The 21393-nt window shown below is 39.6% G+C and overlaps 2 protein-coding genes across 3 annotated transcripts in view; one reads left to right on the plus strand and one right to left on the minus strand.

The window, feature by feature from the left end:
* lcor (ligand dependent nuclear receptor corepressor) overlaps nucleotides 1-11591 on the minus strand; it is a 108051-nt gene extending 96460 nt beyond the window's left edge. Inside the window, exons 1-2 of one of the 2 annotated variants that reach the window (XM_057843121.1) lie at nucleotides 11435-11591; nucleotides 7475-7632 (exon numbers count right to left, since the gene is read on the minus strand). In XM_057843121.1, coding sequence (XP_057699104.1) covers nucleotides 7475-7607 — 133 coding nt within the window. In that variant the 5' untranslated portion in view covers nucleotides 7608-7632; nucleotides 11435-11591. Of the gene's footprint in view, nucleotides 1-3098; nucleotides 3268-7474; nucleotides 7633-11434 lie in introns of those variants that run through there. The other variant, XM_057843122.1, reaches the window with a different exon arrangement.
* Nucleotides 11592-11735: 144 nt separating this feature from the next.
* Nucleotides 11736-21393, plus strand: part of LOC130920837 (MORN repeat-containing protein 4-like) — a 41653-nt gene continuing 31995 nt past the window's right edge. The window contains exons 1-2 of the mRNA XM_057844317.1: nucleotides 11736-11855; nucleotides 18451-18522. Of these exons, the coding sequence (XP_057700300.1) occupies nucleotides 18456-18522 (67 nt within the window). The 5' untranslated portion in view covers nucleotides 11736-11855; nucleotides 18451-18455. The remainder of the gene's footprint in view (nucleotides 11856-18450; nucleotides 18523-21393) is intronic.

A 21393-nucleotide genomic window follows, 5' to 3' on the forward strand; every position in this document is an offset into this window, starting at 1 on the left:
ACATGCACACACACACACCTACGCGCACACACACACAAAAAGCATAAAATGGCTATGGGTTTGATTAAGCATGGGGATTTGCCAAGGTGTTGAAGATCGTTTAAACAATAAATTAAAAGGACAACATCTGCCAATCAAACAAACACACAAAACCAAAGTGTAATACCAATGCAAGTCTGTAGCTTGGTACCTTATGCTAACATAATGATATAGCAAGCATTTGTCACTGCACCTTGTGTTAAGAGTATTTTTACTTGGCCTCCAAACAATGCCCACAGGAGAAGCGCTGTCAGGGAAGCCGTTCCCATACAACAAGTTATGGACGTTTTTTTGTTTGTTTGTTTTTTAACCTATTTAAAGACAATTTTCTTTTCAATGTTTGAATCTTTGGCTGATGTTGTGTTGACAAATAGCTTAAACAACAGAGTTTTAGCAGTCTATGATGTGTGTGTTAGTCTATTTACAAAGAAAAGAAAAGTGCAACAAAGCTTTGCATGATTTTTAGCATTTATTTGGAAAGAACAGCAATGTTGCTTTTAGAAAACTATCGACACTTTTTAAATGTTCATGCAAATTAAATCATAAAGTAAATGTACATTCACTTTAAGTGCACCACTATTCAACTTGACGTGCTAAGGACTTGGAGTATGCAAAATATCAACAAAGCAAAGAAACCACCATTCTTGTTCATTTTCTGAAGAGCCACTTAAGTTCAGAACTGTAACAATTAAGAAGATTGATTTGGTTGTACCTTTTTTTGAATACTTTAAATCTTTTTTCGGAAAATAATTGATGCGGCCTACACTAACTGAGGACCTACTGTATCCACAATTCCCCCCAAATTCAACATGAGCGAACATGCTAACACATATCGCGCTTCACTTAAATCCACGAGACAGGCCATGCATGGCCACTAATTAGCCCTCAAACCCACAAACAAGACAAACGCTGTTTTAAAAGACTTAAAAGCTGCCACTGCAAGCAGAGACTAAAAGGAAGAAACGAAGAAAAGGAAAGGAGAACGAAAGGAATTACAGTAAAACCTGCCATTAACTAAGAATCTCAAAAGATAGTGCTTTCATTTCTGTGACACATGTTCCAAAGTGGGCCACGTAATAGGAAATGGGTCATTTGTTACATGGACAACTACCTCTATAGAAATAGTGTGGGGTAGCACTGCTTGGTTCATTAGTAAGTATTCAGTTGATATGATAAAGCATAGCATAACATAGGTGAAATAAAATTTGCTTTCTGTAAGGCTGGAATAATATACATGGGGAGGAAGCTAGGTGGCTAAACTGGCTGATATACAGTAAGTACAGGAAGTAGAGCTAACATAGCATAGCTTTAGCAAGCTGCATAGGTAAATAATATAGAGAATAGACTATAGAATTAAACTGCATAAACAGATAGATTAGCTGCACCACACAGCTCCAGAATGCTCTTAAATGGGGACATCCTGCTCCTAATATTTGACATAGTGCAAGTACATTTTTCATCTATTCGTATCTACGTGAACAGAAAATGTACAGATTAAAAACAAAATCTATCAATATTATTTAATTGTATATTTTTGTTGTTGCTGACAACATCTGCTACACACTTAATCCCAGTTTTGAACTATTCTATACAAATGACTGTTCAGGTATTTATCAGTGATATAGTTTGTATATAGATTGTATACAAATGTAAATTTTAATTTCTCAAGTCGATTTACATTGCATGCCCCTAAATGTTACACCCACGCCTGTAAAATTTCAGCAAAGGAGCCACTGTTCTCCTAATAAAAATCTAAATAAATCAATACAAGCCTATATACTGTATATAAATAGAGTCTGGAGCTCTATGCTGAATAGATAATTTGATGAATTACTGTATCTTGTTCCTTAATAGATAAAACTATATGATGTGTCTGATTTATCATATTGGGTAGCGGATGGATGATAAACACAAAATGGAGACCATATCCTTAAGCCATCTCCAAAACATAAAGCAGATACATACATAGCCTAATTGGAATAACACATGCAAAGTAATGCACAACATTGAAACATGTTTTTATATGAAACTTAAAATAAGTGCTTAATACAGTAAACTAAAACTGTATATAACCATACACCGTGTGGATTAAATGGACTGAATACATTTAATTAAGTGTACATTGATGAGGAATTTAAGAGACACTTCATTGAAATCATCCCCTCTCATATTCACATGAGGAGTTTTGTTTGCTAAAAATCTTGGCAAGAATGGACCGAGTGGTTGTAAGTAAGTGATGGTTCAATGCGCAACATCTGGACACTGCTGACCCCCCCCCCCCCCCCCTCCCAAAAAAAAAAAAAAAAAAAAAAACTCGGAAAACACCACCATCCCCATTACTGCCTGTACTGCACTCCCGCTTCGGGGAAGCCGTAAAAGGCGGATTAGGCTGGCGAGGTCGCGAGATCACTGGCGGAGTGGACGATAATCTTGACATAACATCAGGACGGCTGGATGTAACCGGATTAAAACGCCAGCTAATGAAATACACCAAATGGACACTGAGGGTGGGGAAGGAGGACCGAGAAGGAGGTTTGGGGGCGGCTCGTCCAAAATAAAACACAAACAAAGAATACAACAAGAAGAAAGAAACATTTCAAGCAGGCCATGATAATCTATACTGCCATTCCCAATGCAGCTATGCGCGCTCCCAAAATCCCATTATGAAGGGATTGAGGGAGGTGGAGGGGGAGATCATGTTTGGAGATCGAGAGCGCGCACGTCCACCTCCCTCTTACCAAAAAACCCGGCCGGTGCGCGGGCACGCGGGCACACTGGCTACGCTGATTGGCCGAGGCGCGGCTCTGAAGCACCACGTGACGCTTCCGATAAATAAACAGCTCGAGAACGAAACGCTTTAGAATTAAAAAAAAACAAACAAACAAGAGAATTAATAGATGAAAAAAGAAGCCAAGCAAGGAATCGACCGCTTTATGAAAACAACGAGAAAACTTCAGTTCTCGAGCGTTCACTTCACAACCATGTCAAGAAATAAACTGACAACTCAACTGAGTCGCTTTCCCACATGCGCACACGCACACAATTCCAAGCGAGCTTACCTACACAGTGAATGAGTTTGTGCCTCCACGAGTCAAGCTCCTGCCGAAAGCCGCGCCTCTCTATCGTGCATTGCTGCCGCTTGCACAGGCTCGCCATTTTCTGTCGGCCCCTCCCGTGGGCGCGCACATACTGCTGGGCGCGCGCGTCACCCTCGCTCGCTCACTCTTCTGACGCTGGGTGGAGTGAGATGTGAGTGGACGCGACTGCAGCATCCCCCCTTTCTATACCTCTCTCTCATTCTCTCTCTCTCTCTCGTCCCACCCACCCAGCAGAAAAGACCCCCACCTACCCCTCATCCACCCCTCCCTCCCCCATCTCTCCAAGCATCACTGCAGCCATTGGTCGTCCTAAGGGATGTTTGTCTCTTTTTTTTTTTTAATGTTGTGTATGAACACCAAATGTGGCCTGGCTTAGAGGGGCCGATGTGTGTCAAAGGGCACTGGTGCCGGGCGGATTTAAGGCGTAGAGACAAGGAGCGTTGTTAGTGCGCCTGCACCACATGTAAATAAGCAGTGGTTTGCATACAAAGGGGGTTTGTTTTTGGTTGTTGTCATCATGGTTGGAATGGATGTCCGGATAGTGGATTTTAAAGGTGTGTTGATGACATAACATGTACACTTTTTAAAATATATATATATATATATATTTCATGTATTCACGTATGTTTTTATACGTATTACTCAAGTTGTACGTAAAGACAGTGAAAACACAGCTGACACGGATTACACAAAATGGATGAAAACGCCCATGTCAGACATGTCCAAAGTCCAGCCCGGGGGCCAAATGCGGCCCGTGGTCAAATTTCATCCGGCCCCCAGCCTCTGTCATAAAATCAATAACGTCTGGCCCGCACACAGACTTAATGAAGTGGTCAGCAGTACTGCAACCAGCATATGAAGTAGCTTACACACAAAATGCTGCTCCTCATTTACCCACTAAAAGGTAGCAGCACTTTAACCCTTTATTGCCAAATATATAACATTTGATACACCTAAAATTTCATGAATTTGAGACTAATTTAGAATTTTGACATTTCTTCTTGAAAAAAAAATGATGGATGCAATTCAACATATGCATCTGCAGGTTCCATGAGAATAAAAAAACATGATTTAGCATGGGTTATAGATATTAGAGCGCTTATTACACATATTCATTTTGATTTTTCTTTTAACAAATTTGAAAACATGGTTTCATTAGGACCTTATTTTTTCCAATTTTGGGATTCTCTGATAATTGCTTCATGTTGCTGGCATTTAACACTATGTTGCTAAGCAACATTACCCGTGTGACCCATTTCTTCCATTTTCTAAAATGGCGACAATCAACAAAAAAAATTAAGTTGACTGTGACGGCCGACGCTTCAAGGATAGGTGGAAATTGGACTATTTCTTCACTAAAATACGCAACAACTGTGTCTGCCTCATTTGCAAAGAGACAGTCGCTGTTTTTAAAGATTTCAATGTGAGGCGATATTACCAAACACGACACGCTGACATGTACGACAAGATTACAGGGAAGAAACACAGCGAGAACTTGAAGCAACTTGAAGCCTGTTTAATTTCACAGCAGCAATATTTCGCAAGAGCCAGAGAGTCGAAAGAGAACGCCAAAAAGGCTAGTTGAGAGATTGTTTAAATTATTCATTAAAAAAATAATAAAGCAAATGTGATACACTGAATGGCTTGCTAAAATTTGCTTAAATATTGCCACAGGAGCCTTTGATAAGCATGCCAAGGAAGCCCCCCTCAAACCCCCGCAATCGGATTCTTCCACTTTGGAGGCAGGATTCAGAATTTTTTGTCTTCGCCGACACCATATGCACGCGAGGCTAGTCCGCTACTCAGTCATTGCGTCTTTGTGTCGCAGAGTCGCCATGTAAACTGCCCCATAGTCTTCGCTTTGCTTTCACTAGCTAGTGGGTAGCGCGTGACATGAGGCATGATCGTTACGCATGTTTATGACCGATCAAGCAGTTGATTAAAATATTTTCTAAAAGTACCAAAATGTACATTTTCATTCAGTCTTTTGACTACCAGTTCTGTACCCAACTGTAGAGAGGTAAGCAGCCAGGTGGACTGTTCAATATATACGCTACAGAAATATCTGAAACATCTGGCAGACGGTCTAATTGTGACAGTTTTAATGGGAGGAACCTTAAAAACATATGTGGCTACTGATAATAGCGATGGCTCTTCTCGTCCCACTCATCACCGACCAATCCACATTAAGCCACAGTATGATATACAGTTGTGGTCAAAAGTTTACATACACTTGTGAAGAGCATAATGTCATGGCTCTCTTGAGTTTCCAGTTATTTCTACAACTCGGATTTTTCTCTGATAGAGTGATTGGAACAGATACTTCTTTGTCACAAAAAACATTCATGAAGTTTGGTTCTTTTATGACTTTATTATGGGTGAACAGAAAAAAGTGATCAAATCTGCTGGGTCAAAAATATACATACAGCAGCGCTAATATTTGGTAACATGTCCTTTGGCCATTTTCACTTCAATTAGGCGCTTTTGGTAGCCATCCACAAGCTTCTGGCAAGCTTCTGGTTGAATCTTTGACCACTCCTCTTGACAGAATTGGTGCAGTTCAGTTAAATTTGATGGCTTTCTGACATGGACTTGTTTCTTCAGCATTGTCCACAAGTTTAAGTCAGGACTTTGGGAAGGCCATTCGAAAACCTTAATTCTAGCCTGATTTAGCCATTCCATTGCCACTTTTGATGTGTGTTTGGGGTCATTGTCCTGTTGGAACACCCAACTGCGCCCAAGACCCAATCTTCGGGCTGATGACTTTAGGTTATTTTGAAGAATTTGAAGGTAATCCTCCTTCTTCATTATCCCATTTACTCTCTGTAAAGCACCAGTTCCATTGGCAGCAAAACAGCCCCACAGCATAATACTACCACCACCGTGCTTGACGGTAGGCATGGTGTACTCGGGGTTAAAGGCCTCACCTTTTCTCCTCCAAACATATTGCAGGGCATTGTGGCCAAACAGCTCGATTTTTGTTTCGTCTGACCACAGAACTTTCCTCCAGAAGGTCTTATCTTTGTCCATGTGATCAGCAGCAAACTTCAGTTGAGCCTTAATGTGCTGCTTTTGGAGCAAGGGATTCCTTCTTGCACGGCAGCCTCTTAGTCCATGGAGATGCAAAACACGCTTGACTGTGGACACTGACACCTGTGTTCCAGCAGCTTCTAATTCTTGGCAGATCTGCTTTTTGGTGATTTTCGGTTGAATCTTCACCCTCCTGACCAATTTTCTCTCAGCAGCAGGTGATAGCTTGCGTTTTCTTCCTGATCGTGGCAGTGACAAAACAGTGCCATGCACTTTATACTTACAAACAATTGTTTGCACTGTTGCTCTTGGGACCTGCAGCTGCTTTGAAATGGCTCCAAGTGACTTTCCTGACTTGTTCAAGTCAATGATTCGCTTTTTCGGATCCATGTATGTATATTTATGACCCAGCAGATTTGATCACTTTTTCTGTTAACCCATAATAAAGTCATAAAAGAACCAAACTTCATAAATGTTTTTTGTGACAAAGAAGTATCTGTTCCAATCACTCTATCGGAGAAAAATCAGAGTTGTAGAAATAAATGGAAACTCAAGAGAGCCATGACATTATGTTCTTCACAAGTGTATGTAAACTTTTGACCACAACTGTATGTCTTGAAGAAAAGCAAAAACAAAATTTCCTGTCAAAAAAGCTTTTAGTGATGTTGTTTGCTCCTCTATTACTGAGGAAAATTTATTTCTGTATTTCTGACAAAACTTCAGAAGTTGACCCATCTACATGAACTGCTTTGCACTCCGCCATTCTGTTCAACCATATAGTAGCTACCTGGTTCTTCTGCAGCTCCTGCCTCTTTCCCCTGATTGGTTGAGACATTAGAAGGCCGATAGCTGTTTTGCTCCGCAAGGCTACTCAAGAAACTTTAAAAAAAAAAAAAAAAAAAAAAAAAAGTTTATTTTATTATTTTCACTTTTATTTCTGAAGCCAAGGTATAGCGAGTGCAGACATTTCGCCTACACAGTCTCGCTCATCCAGTCACAAATCTAACAGCAGCCTCGTTAGATTTAAGATGCACAGTCTGCAGGAGAGGAGCATTGATGGCGGCACACATGTATGCTTTTGCTGATGATAGTTTCACCAAATATGGACAAAAAGCACATAATCAAAACTAAAAGCAGTGAAATCCATAACAATAACTCAGTGGTACTTCACTTAACCTACGATCAATCTCCACTTGGTATTTCGGTATCATTGATTTTGGTATATTTATGGTCGAATTTATTTATATGGGCAATAATCACTATTACGGGAATGTCAATTATTCGCTACAGTTTCTTTGTTTACTCACCTTGCTGCTGGGACTTTTGTGTCACATCTTTGCATGGTTGCAGTGCATGGTTTCCTCCTTGCCTGCAGTCCTCTCTCAAGTAAGATTTGCCATTTACTGCACATGTGGAGAACATGATTTTTCCCCCTTTCATTTACAGTGAAATGGCCTCTCGGTCTCTGTCAGGGAAATATTCAAACACTGTTGACATCCACACTAATGCGGTCATTTAGCCAATTAAAGTATTACTAACTTCTCCTTAAAAGGATTAGAACGAACCCTTTGTTAATGGTTTAATGTGCTAAAATAATCGCATTAAAATCCTATGCTTGTTTCTTCTATGGTTTTTGTCATATCTAGTGGCTGTTCTGTTTAGGCCGTAACGGGAAAATCCTATGTTTTATATAATGTCTTTGACCTATTTTAATTGTCAAATGACTAACTGAATATGAATATATCATGTGGAAATAAACTGTGCTAATGTTTTATGCAGGGGTGACCAAAGTACTCACACTCTGTACTTCTGTAAATAAACAAAAAAGGTAAAAGCAGCAGTACTGATTCAACTTCTTTAGGAAAAATAATGCAGACTATCAACTTCAGACTTTTTTTTTACTCTTGGATTTGGTAAAACCACACTTGTCCTGTACTGCAATACTAACTGACTAGATTTTGGCTTTTTTTTTTTTTTTTTTTTATAAGACTGTTATTCGGAGATTAGGTGATGAGCAAAATAAGGCTGCTGCTATAGGGATTCTACAACAATCAGGACAAGATCTAAGGGCAACTTCCCCGAAGGTGTTGCTGCATCGACTAACCTGAATAGGTCCTGAGAAAATACATTCCCTCAGAGGATTCTACCTGCAGCACCTGCCTGCCCTCGTGATACTACTACATACTGAAAACTAATATTGCAGGCTATCATTTCATGAAAATATGATGCTTTCTCAAGGTTATTCACCTCTCCTCCACAAAATACTGGCAGGTTTCCGATGATTGATGAAGGTCTACATACAAGCCTAATTCCAACTAAGTTGGGACGTTGTCTTAAACACAAATAAAACCAGAATACAGAATACAACCAACAGTATATTTGATTGAATACACTACAAAGACAAGATATTTAATGCTCAAACGGAAGAACTTGATTGTTTTTAGCCAATTATCATAAAATTTGAATTTTATGGAATTACATTCCCAAAAAACTGGGAGATTTACCATTGTTTTACGACACCCTTTTTTTTTTTTAAACAACAATCAATACATGTGTGGAAACTGAGGACACTAATTGTTGAAGCTTTTTTTTGTGGAAGTCTTTCCCATACTTTTGCTTCAGCTGTTCAACAGTCCAGGTTCTCTGTTGTCATATTTTACGTTTCATAATGCACCACACGTTTTCAATGAGAGACAAATCTGGACTACAGGCAGGGCAGTCTAGTACCCACACTCACACAGGAGCTGCAGTGATGAATCGATTAACTCAAGTAATTCGATTAGAAAAGAACTTTGAATAAAATCAATCGGTTAATTAGGGGCGTAGTAATGGTTTGTTTTTAAAGTAATTGCATTTAATGTTATTGATTTGGGTGGATACACTGCCCTCTAGTGGCAACAGTGAATATGACATAACTCATTTAACAGCTGGATCAAGCTGCTCCTTGTTAAGACCAACGTAAGGTTATAAGTTTTTGTTTGAGCTAATATGATTGTTTATGCAGTCGTAATGAGGTGTATTTAGCAGTTTACTTGTGGGAATATGTGTTTGAACAATTTAAGAGAATTTTGTAAAAACCGTTAGCATTTTATAGCATTTAGGTTAACGGACTTTTGCTATGCAAGTTAGCCAATTCTTCTTTTGTTGTATTTTGATCGTCATTTATCAACATTTTTTTAATACTGTTTAAGGCTAAGCTCTTGTATTTTAATTTATTTTTAAATGCATTTATTGCTCGTGAAATGAAAGTGCAATTTTGCATAGTTTGAAAAAAACACTCGGGAGTTTTGTTTTTTATTCGCATTTATGGCTCTTTTGAAAGTGCAATCTTAGCAAGCTTTCGACATTTCTGAAACGCATTAAATGTTTCTAATCCTATCACTCGATCATTCAAATTAATTGATAGATTAATCGATTACTTAAATAATCAATAGCTGCAGTCCTAATCCACACCCTTTTACTACGAAGCCAAGCTGTTGTAATAGGTGTGAATTAGGTTTGGCGTTGCCTTGCTGAAATAGGCAGGAGTGATGGGGTGTCCATGAAAAAGATTTTGCTTGGATAGCGGTATGTTTCTCCAAAACCTTTACGTACCTTTCACCATTAAAGGTGCACTCATATGTAGATGTGTAAGTTACCCATCCCATTTGCACTAACACAGTCCCATACCATTACAGATGCTGGCTTTTGAACTTTGCGTTCATAACAGTCTGGATGATTCTATTCTTCTTTGGCCCTGAGCTACGAAGTCCACAATTTCCTTAAAACAATTCTAAATGTGGAATCTTCAGGGTCTGGGTGTTGTTGATAAATGCTTTCGCTTCGTAAAATGGAGTTTTAAATTGCCTTACAAATGTAGCGCTGAACTGTATTTACTGATATTGGTTTTCTGAAGGGTTCCTGAGCCCATGTGATGATATCCTTTACATATTGATCTTGGTTTTTGATACAGTATCACCAGAGGAATCGAAGGTCACTGATATTCAATGTTGGTTTTCAGTGCTGCCATTTACATGCAGTGATTTCTCCAGATTCTCTGAACTTTTTGATAATATTTTGGATCGTAGATAATGAAATCCCTAAAGTCCTTGCAACTGAACATTGTTGAATTTAAACTGTTCGACCATTTTCCCACGCACTTGCTCACAAAGTGGAGAACCTTGCCCCATCTTTGCTTCTGAATGACAGAACAATTATACCTTATACCCAATCATGGCACTCAATGATTCTAATTAGTCTGTTTACCTGTGAGATGTTCCAACCAGGTGTTTAATGAGTATTCCTTATCTTTCTCAGTCTTTTGCCACTTGTCTCAGGTTTTTTGGAACGTGTTCTACCCATAAAATTCAAAGTTACTGATTATTTGCGAAAAAATAAAAAGTGTATCAGTTTGAACTTTAAATACATTGCCTTTGTAGTGCATTCAATTAAACACGGGTTGCACATGATTTGCATATCATTGTATTTCTTTTATTTGTTCAACACATCCCAACTTTATTGGAATTGGGGTTGTAAAATAACTTGGCTTGACTCTGAAACGTACTTCAGTACAAAAGTAAATATGAAAGGTTACGCAAAGTGATTAGCTATTTATCTTGCTCTTTCAGTATTTTATCTTTTATGTCTGTTGACATCCACATCCAAGTGCACAAGAAATTATGCCTTTTACCAATCAATGGGTGGAGGGCTGCAAGTTGTATGCATTTTAAGAAAAGTGAAGTCCAACATCCTAATTTATGTTACTGCAGCAGGAAAAAATATCTCTTCGGGAGAATTTACTGTTTTCTCCTAATGGCTGTCCTTCAAAACAGAATAAAAAACATTTGAGAATCCCATGGATGGGTGTTGGAGTAAACTATGTTACAGCTCCGTGCATCCTCATTTGTTAGTTTTACACCCTACCTTGGCCCACTCAGACCGCCTTTACGCCCGAAACCGGGCCCCCTTGAGGCCCAGCCCCACCACCAGCCCCCTAGCTCCGCCCCTGCTTGTAATCATTCCTTCCCACTACTAGGTTTCTGGCACTGCTATGCGTTTTGAGTGCTGGGGGAAATAATTATCACCACCCTGCCTTAATTAATCCCCAGGAAGTCGGCGTGTTTTAATTTGGGTCACCTTGCTGTTTTTTTTTAATCCTCGTCAGCTTTTTAGTGAATTGAAAAGAGACATCAGGCAGTTATTTTGAACATCAACGCCATCCTGCCCTAGGCTCATTGCAGCTGCCCTACTCCTACTAGGGCACGTAAATCAAGTTCCATAAAACTCACCAAAAACGTGGGCCTAATCACCAAATTGAAAAGCGAAATGGCACGGTGTCATTAAAAGGGGGGAAAGCTCGATGCCCTTTTGTAATCCCGCTGCACATAAAATGCAGCAAGGGCAAACGTTTTAAAGAGAAGTGCACTCCGGCTAATTAAGTCGTTGAACCCGTTGCCCTCGACAAAGATGTCGCTATCTCGGTACGTCGAGTAGGGAAAATCTAGCCAATGAGATCAGAGCATGAATTGAAGTGGAGCGGAATAGACCAATGGCGACGTCGCACATTGGCGTTGCTTTATTCAGCACATCCGGGAAAATACTAAGGAAGGGGCTAATTTGTCGTCGCTCGGAGCTGATTCCCGCCATCTGTCGGCGCTGAGTTCAGCGATGTAGTAGCGAGACAACCGAGTTCACAGTTTTATTAAACAGGTAAACGCTTTATTTTTGTTTCCTTTGCGTGTATTTGATTGTAATGTGATTGGGGGCTGGCGTCGTCCAGATGCCGACAGGATGAAAGGGATCCAGGCGCCGTTACTGTGGCAACATTCGATGGAGGAAAACGCTCCTCCTCCACCACTCAGCTCATCACACTAAACAATGGCACTTCACAAACAATAACGTCTAATAAAACAGTATACGGAGGCGTGTCTGTCATTATAAACGTTTACTGTGTTACCCTGGAATAATACAAAAGGAAGCAATACAAGGATGTATGTCATCAGTTGGTATTTTAGCAAATATACTAAAAAATACTTGTATTCCCTACTAAGTGCTAATTATTCCTGTCACATTACTGGATCATACTCATACATACATTTGCATCATGATTGTCACTCACAATATTCAATTCTGATGGATTTAAAAAATAATTTGAATATGCACCAAATTAGGTGAAAGTTTTCATATTGATACCTCAGTACATAAACTACTGTTATGTACTAGGGGCAGTTGCGTAGTCATAGGCGGATCTACTATTCATGCGAAGTAGGCGATTGCCTTTGGCCCCCAACCAGTAGGGGGCCCACAACCAGCTGCCCTTGCCCCAACGAGCAAGGGCTTGGGCCACCGGAGCCAGCAGCACCCCCAACTATTCGTCATGTATAATTATGTCAGCATAACAAACAAATAACAAAACAAAAAAGAAAGCCATTTGAATGCTGCATTTATATTATCTCCCTCCCACACACACGCACTACAATGGACTGTTCCACGACGACGAACTGAGTATCAGTCGCTTAGCTTCATTTAGCGCCGTTTAGCTTTGCTTAGCTCCATTTAGCATCGCGTAGCTCCGCTTAGCTGTTCTTTAGCTTCACTTGGCTTTCCCGCGTTTTTCACGCCACTAAGCTCGGTATTTTTACAGCTCACTTGCTACTATGCACGACAGCACACCCTGTGGCCAAACAATGCAGTACAGTTCCAATCAGTCATACAATAACACTCAACAGCTGGTAAACAGCATTTGCTAATAGAAAAAAACTTTAAATATATTAGTGACACCACGAGCAATGACGAAGAATGTTTTTTACGGAGTGTAAAGCTTTCGTTTAGCGGTTTAGCGAACATACCTCCGGTGAACATTTAAAAATAAAAGCACATCATGTTCATCATATAAATAACGATTTCTGGAGTTAATCCCACATACTTCAGAATTAATAATATAATATGTAGAGCAAATACTACAGAATACAGATTCTACACTAAGAATAGCTTTCAAATTACACTTTTTATGACAAATATGATTGGTAATGAATAATTATTATAATTATTATACTACTACTATATATAGCAGTATACTATAATGATAATGCTAGATTTTTTTTTTTTTTAGAATAGTTTTGAATAATGTTGGAAAGGCAAAGTCAGTGTTCTGAATCTGTTTACTTTCCATTCTTTTGCACTAGTAAATGCTATCAGTATTTAACCTAATTGTTTATTTGTGATTAATTATTGTTATTCACATGATTATTTGTATTTTAATAAAGAATTTAAGTGTTCCAGAATAGTTTTGTGAATTAATAAGCATCACCAAAAATTTCATTGCTAAATTAGTAAAAAAAAAAAAAAGAAAATTATTAGATTAGTCGACTAATCATAAAACTAGTCGGTTGGCTAATCAGGAGAAAATTTGTCGTTTAGGACAGCCCTAGTGTACCGGAACATATTTTCTCCACACCCTTCTCACCTTTTTAACCCCTGACCCATGAAGAGGGCCCCTGGATATGTTCGCCTTAGGCCCCAAAATTGCCAAGTCCGCCACTGTGTGTATTGTTATCTAAATCTGTCAGATCTCCGATGACAAGGTTAAATGATGGAAACTTTCTTACATCCTGTGTATTTTAAGTGCTACCTCTGCTAGGGAAAATGCTTTTGTAATTTTTTTCCACACACTCAGAGCTCTGCTTCTGTAAGTAGAAGCCGCTTGTCTCGTCACAGCGCCTTTGCTCTCTACCCCCTGGCAGAGACTCGGCAACAGTGCAGGAAATGTATAGCCTTGCAATCATGATGGTACTTCCTGATTCATTGATTCATCATGTAGAACTGTCTTGCAAGCCTCAACTGGCAAACCACTTCACCGGTCATCTGAAGTTTCGAGCCAATCAGGATAAAGAGGCGAGAGCTACAGACGTGACCAGGAAGCAACTATCTGGTTGAATAGAATGTCAGTACAAAGTGGTGTCTTGTACATAGTTCATTTTCTGAAGTATTGTCGGAAATACAGTTAATTTCCTCATTAAAAGAAGAGGGAAGAACATCACGAATAGGCATGTTGCCAGTATGAGATTCTGACGGTATGATAATCTTCAGTTAAAATATCATGGTATCACGGTATTGCAATTACAGCTCTAAAATGTGTTACTTTGAGATATCCGGGATAACGAAAAAAAAGCTTTTTCCAATGAACAGGATTTTAATTTTTTTTTTAAATATTAGCAATTGGAACATAAATATAATGTTAATTTAAAAAACGAAATAAAAATAAATTTTCTAAATAAAATTGAAATAAATAGTCCTTTTGGTGAGCCTAAACTCACAGCAACAGCTGAACATTATTACCATCAGAACAAAAATAATTGAATTATTTTCCATAAAAAGCTTGTGTGTATGACTAGTATCATGTTTAGATTGCACACACTCTCTTCCTCAACACAGACAGTTGCCAGAGAGAAAAAAAAAACATTTTACCACCGCTAGACATACTAAACACGCTGGCGTTAACTCTCATAGCTGGTGAGAAACGTTCATGACAGTGTTCATTAATACCTTTAATTTTGTATAAATGCGAAATCATATTGGAGGTACTGCCTCCTCGGTAGCTACCCTCCGCAAACATGTTTTACATGTCAGTTGGCCCTCCTCTAAGCCGCGGCCGTCTGTAACTTTTCTGTCGCCGAAGCATTCCCATATCAGCGATTTCCTGCAAATCGCGGGAAAAAGTTCATGAGTTTCACCTACTCCAGCCATCGTGTAGCACCGCTGACTCACTGACAATGAGCAACAACCGGTGGGGGAGGGTTGAGCCTTGCAGCCGCAAGCGAGAAATTTCTGCATTTTTGGGACATAAAAAAAAAATAGGTCGTACCCTAGGGACGGTATGACGGAAATTGTTTGCGCTTTTGAAACTGTGACGTTTTCATACCATGGTATACCTTGAAACTGGTAATAGGCACATGTCTAATAACGGAAAGCTTTTCTTGACGGGAAGCAATGTTTTTGCTTTTCCGCGAACCAATACAGTACATCGTAATGTGGATTGGTCGCCTTCTGATGGCGAGCCAATCAAGGGAAAGCGGTGGGAGCTGCGGACATGCCCAGGAAGTAACTATCTGCTTCAATAATATAGCGGAATGCAAATCGTGTTTTGTAGATAGGCCAATTTCCTAAGTTTAGTCTGAAATCGACTTAATTTCCTCATTAAAAGAGGAGCAAATAAAATCATTAAAGCTTTTTATGAGAGGATACGATTTTTTCCGTGAGTGTGACGAGAAGAGCCATCATCCAAGCTGCAGCCATATGTTTTTTTAAGGTTCCTCCCATGAAACAGGTCTCGATTGGATTTTTTCCAGATTGATATGTGGAATATATTTGGAACAATCAATCTGGCGTGCCAGGTAAGGAAATGTAGGCATTTACCTTGGACTAAAGGTGCCCAAGGGACAGTAGTCTTTTGTTTGTACCAATGTCACTGAGGGCTCCAAACTGTCCGTAAATGGGGGCATTTTGCCATTAAAATTTGGCACAATTTTCCATCTACTCGCTCCTTTACAACCTGTAAATTTCCTTGCCACACTTAAGTCGAGTTGTTGCATGTTTACTTTCAGCCAATAATTGGATTTTAGAGGTAACCAAGTCCATGTAAACATTCAAAAAGCCAAGTATACTCATATTCTGTGTTGTGCATGCTCCACTTACTAGAAATCTTAATGTTGTGTGTACAGGAAGTAGGTGATGCTTCATAATAAATGGTGAAAAACAAAAGCAAAACGCTTTTAAGTGAGAAAGACCTAATTACTGTAGTGACGTATTTAAACATTATGTCTTTTATTGGTGGTAGAAAGTACTGGAATAACGAGATTTACATAAAGGTTTGTAAAACTTTCCAAGTTTGACAAGATTAACATCACTTTCTTCTCTTTGCGTGATGACATTGGACAAATGTTATAAAACACGAATATTGGCCTTAACTCAAATATTTACTGCAAGTAAATGTAGAATAAAAGAAATAATGTTCACATATTTTACCACACTAATAAAGTCATGAGTTTCTTCTTCACTCCAAAAGCGTTTTGTCTTGCGAGTCACCAGGTATTATTTAGAAAAATATTCCTTTCAAAGCAGATATCTCAACAGCCATAAACAAGGTCAAATATTTTGATTAGAAAACTAGTTAAACAGGAGTGATAGTTGGGTTTTAAAAAACAACATAGAGCCATATTCATATATATATATTGCCGAAATGCTCATCCTAGATGCTCAAAAAATGTAAATTATTTATTGTTTAAAAATGTATTATACGGCACAAGATGCGAGCATTAGCAGCTAGTGACTAAGACCGGCGCCACTGTGGTACACAAATGATGTCACTCAGCCAAATAATTTCCAGTCCAAGTACAGTGGGGCAAATAAGTATTTAGTTAACCACCAATTGTGCAAGTTCTTCTACTTGAAAAGATTTGAGAGGCTTGTAATTGTCAGCATGGGTAGCCCTCAACCACGAGAGACAGAATGTGGAAAGGAAAAAAAACAGAAAATCACATTGTTTGATTTTTAAAGAATTTATTTCCAAATTAGAGTGAAAAATAAGTATTTGGTCACCTACAAACAAGCAAGATTTCTGGTTGTCAAAGAGGTCTAACTTCTAACGAGACTCTACTCGTTACCTGTATTAATGGCACCTGTTTTAACTCATTATCGGTATAAAAGACACCTGTCCACAATGTCAGTCAGTCAGTCACACGCCAAACTCCACTATGGCCAAGACCAAAGAGCTGTCGAAGGACACCAGAGACAAAATTGTAGACCTGCACCAGGCTGGGAAGACTGAATCTGCAATAGGTAAAACGCTTGGTGTAAAGAAATCAACTGTGGGAGCAATTATTAGAAAATGGAAGACATACAAGACCACTGATAATCTCCCTCGATCTGGGGCTCCATGCAAGATCTCACCCCGTGGCATCAAAATGATAACAAGAACGGTAGCAAAAATCCCAGAACCACGCGGGGGGACCTAGTGAATGACCTACATAGAGCTGGGAGCACAGTAACAAAGGCTTCTATCAGTAACACAATGCGCCGCCAGGGACTCAAATCCTGCAGTGTCAGACGTGTCCCCCTGCTGAAGAAAGTACACGTCCAGGCCCGTCTGCGGTTCGCTAGAGAGCATTTGGATGATCCAGAAGAGGACTGGGAGAATGTGTTATGGTCAGATGAAACCAAAATGTAACTTTTTGGTAGAAACACAGGTTCTCGTGTTTGGAGGAGAAAGAATACTGAATTGCATCCGAAGAACACCATACCCACTGTGAAGCACGGGGGTGGAAACATCATGCTTTGGGGCTGTTTTTCTGCAAAAGGGCCAGGACGGTTGATCTGTGTAAAGGAAAGAATGAATGGGGCCATGTATCGAAAGATTTTGAGTGAAAATCTCCTTCCATCAGCAAGACCATTGAAGATGAGACGTGGCTGGGTCTTTCAGCATGACAATGATCCCAAACACACGGCCAGGGCAACAAAGGAGTGGCTTTGTAAGAAGCATTTCAAGGTCCTGGAGTGACCTAGCCAGTCTCCAGATCTCAACCCCATAGATAATCTGTGGAGGGAGTTGAAAGTCTGTGTTGCCCAACGACAGCCCCAAAACATCACTGCTCTAGAGGAGATCTGCATGGAGGAATGGGCCAAAATACCAGCAGCAGTGTGTGAAAAGCTTGTGAAGAGTTACAGAAAACATTTGTCCTCCGTTATTGCCAACAAAGGGTACATAACAAAGGATTGAGATGAACCTTTGGTATTGACCAAATACTTCTTATCCACCATGATTTGCAAATAAATTCTTTAAAAATCAAACAATGTGATTTTCTGTTTTTTTTTTCCACATTCTGTCTCTCATGGTTGAAGTTTACCCATGTTGACAATTACAGGCCTCTCTAATATTTTCAAGTGGGAGAACTTGCACAATTAGTGGTTGACTAAATACTTATTTGCCCCACTGTACATATAATGCAGAAATGCTCATTCTAGATGCTCAAAAAATGTGAATTATTTATTGTTTAAAAATGTATGATACGGCACAAGTTGCAAGCATTAGCAGCTAGCGACTAAGACCGGCACCACTGTGGTACACTGATGATGTCACTCTGCCAAATAATTTCCAGTCTATGTATTATTAGCGTTTTTTTCCCCCTCGTTGTTATTAGTTTTTTTTTTTTTGAGTAGTAGTGGCACATTTTTGCTAAGAAAAAAGGTTCCCCTATCATGTAACTGCCATGTTGATTCTAATATAGTGTGTGCATTTGTATGTGTGCAGAACCCATGACCCTGACACGAGGTTCCTTCACATACTCGAGCGGCGAGGAATACCACGGGGAATGGCGAGAAGGCAAGGAAGGCGCACATGCGTCGACTGCATGATGACCCGGCTCAACATCATCATCTTCATCATCATCATGGTCATGCTACACATGTGTGTATTTCGTGTTGGGTTTTTTTTTTCCCCTCCCATGTGCTGAAGCAAGCGCATTGTGACAAGGAGGCCTGAAGGTCGAGCTGGGAGATAGTCATGTCATGTCATGTGTGCTTACAAGAACCACACCACATCACTCAGTCAGCATGTATTATGTCTTTCACGTTACAAGGGTTTCTGTTTAAGTGTCAGCTCTTCTGACCATGCTGTATGTCATTAGTAGCCCCCTTTTGTAGCTAGATTTGGAAAAATAGCTGAATCAGCATATATTCACCTGTATCATTCATACAGAACCCCTAAGGCAGTGGTCGGGAATCTTTTTGACTGAGAGAGCCAAAAAAAAACCACACATATTTTAAAATGTGATTCCATGCGAGCAGTTAGTATTGCTTGTCTGAATCTGTTTTCTGAGCCCTGCTATTTCTGTGTCATTCTTGAATGCTTCACTAGCCACACGGGAGAGGGAGAGAGAGAGACAGAGAGAGAGAGAGACAGAGAGTGTTTGCTTGCTGCTCACTTTTGAGAGCAGTCGCCGTGTTGTGATTGAATTAAATCTTTAGAAAGCAATAACGAAAGCCTAACGCCATTCCTTGGAGTGTACAAAATTGTTGCTCCACAAGGTTTATGTGTACATGAAAGCTGAGACTCCAATAAATCTCTCCTGAACTATATTAGAAGCAAGATCGTTAGCGCTTTGTTGTGACGTAGGGCCAGGCATGCCCCCATTTCCACAGTTGCAAGCCACAGACAGATACAATTGCCACTGGCTGAGAGACTGGAGGCTAACAAGCTCTGTTGCCAAACAGTCACGAGTCTCGAGAAGGTGGGCGCTAACGGCCATGTCCGTGCAAACCGCAATGAGCGGACCACCAATGGGCACTGAATTGAAGCATTTTATCATGACGTACAGTACATTTGAAGTGTCAAAGATCAATTTTTTATAAATGAGCAGCTCGTCACACCTCGCACATGTCAGGTGAACCAGTTCCAAACTTAAAATGTCGGGTGCTGTCGGAGTTGGAGGAGAGGCAGTGTCTGTCACTCCTTCTTCAGTGACTGTCATTGGCTGATTTTGGGGAGCCACATTCAAGGAGAGGTGCATAGGAGATGTATTTGCCTGTGCTTTTGCCACAAAACCCATCATGTGTTAACTATGTCAGCATGTATTACTCCTCCCACTCTGACTGTTGGATCAGACTGTCTGACCATCATGTATGTTATTGACTGGGTTTTCAGTAGCCTGGGGACAGAGGTTATGTATTCAGTTCCCTATGTCTGTCTATATGTATATGTTGATGATAACTCAAGAACAACTAAAGGAATTATTGTCAAATCTGCAGGATACGAAAGAGGTAATTGCATTTTGGGTTCATGAGGTCAAAGGTCACACAGGTCAGAAAAAGCTTATTAGCTAATTTTCAAAATATTTTTGTAATATAAAACAGAAGAAGTGATTATATTTTGGTTATGGAGCCAAAGATTTGGTTGTATTTAACAAAACTCAAAAACAACTAAAGGGAATATTATCAAACTTGCAGGATATGTTTGTAATGTGAAACTGAAGAGGTGATTAAATTTTGGAGTCATGAGGTCAGAGATCAAAGAGGTCAGAAAAGGAATTTCTCAATAATTTGATAACTGATTATCCTATTTAACTAAAATTTGCAGGGTAGGTGATATGATGACGATGGAAAGAGAGATTACATTTTGGGGCATGAAGGAAGTGAGTGCCCCCAAATATAGTAAATAGGGCTGCAGCTATCGAATATTTTAGTAATCGAGTACTCGACTGAAAATTCTATCGAGTAATCGGATAAAACATTTTTTTTAGGTAAAGAGCAATTATAAATATACATGAGAAAAAAAGACATTTAATCCAATATTGAACCATTTTCAGTCAATCAATGTCTTTATTTTCGATGTACATTGTTGAAAACAGCCAACAGTTGCATCTCAGATGTGACTAGAAAAAAAAAAAATCACTGCTTTCACTCAAAAACTTCTAGATCTTATTTTTTTAAAAAAACATATTTCTTACCTAAAAATGTAATTAGGCTTGATAACACACATCACGTGAAAGCTACGTGTTTTTCCCACGAGTTTCAATTTAATTTCCATTTGTGTCAAGCTATTTTTAAGTTCTAGTTAAGTTTTAAGTTAGTCTAAACTGCAAGTACTGATAGGATTTCGAGTTTTTGCAGTGTTCAAAATAAATGTATGATACCTGCTGTATTGGAGCACATTAGGGACCAGTGCTACTTGGTGTTTTATTCAACAGTGACTCCTGAGCTAAAACTGACAGTTAGCTTTATTATGTTTTAATTTTACACCCTCATCACTCTACAGCGCTGTGTTATTACAGATTAAATAAAGCCTGTATGTAAGACACGTTAGCCACGCATCGACAGTGGTCATAATCAATAGAATCCTAGCCCTCCGAAGGGCTAACGTTACGTGAGCGAGTGACAGTAACGTTATATTTATTAGCGATGAGAAGTCTACTGCTTAAAGATGGCGGCTGTTTACTAACGCTGCCCAGACGCGGCCGAGTCTGTCATTTCGCATCTAGTCCTAAATGCATGCGATATCTATGAGACGCATCGGACACTACCTGCTACCACACTAGCATTATGCGGGCATAGTTTTTAGCAATGTCGGCGTAGTTTGTAGCGGCTGTCGGCTGCAGTAAGTTTTTTTTTTTTTTTTTTCAATATTGCTTCTTCCTCTGCGCACGTGACGTCAGCGCGTTGTCCCGCATTAAAAGTAGTCCGGGCAAAAACGTAATGC

Source organism: Corythoichthys intestinalis, chromosome 8 (genome assembly GCF_030265065.1).
Source record: "Corythoichthys intestinalis isolate RoL2023-P3 chromosome 8, ASM3026506v1, whole genome shotgun sequence".
Taxonomy (NCBI): domain Eukaryota; kingdom Metazoa; phylum Chordata; class Actinopteri; order Syngnathiformes; family Syngnathidae; genus Corythoichthys; species Corythoichthys intestinalis.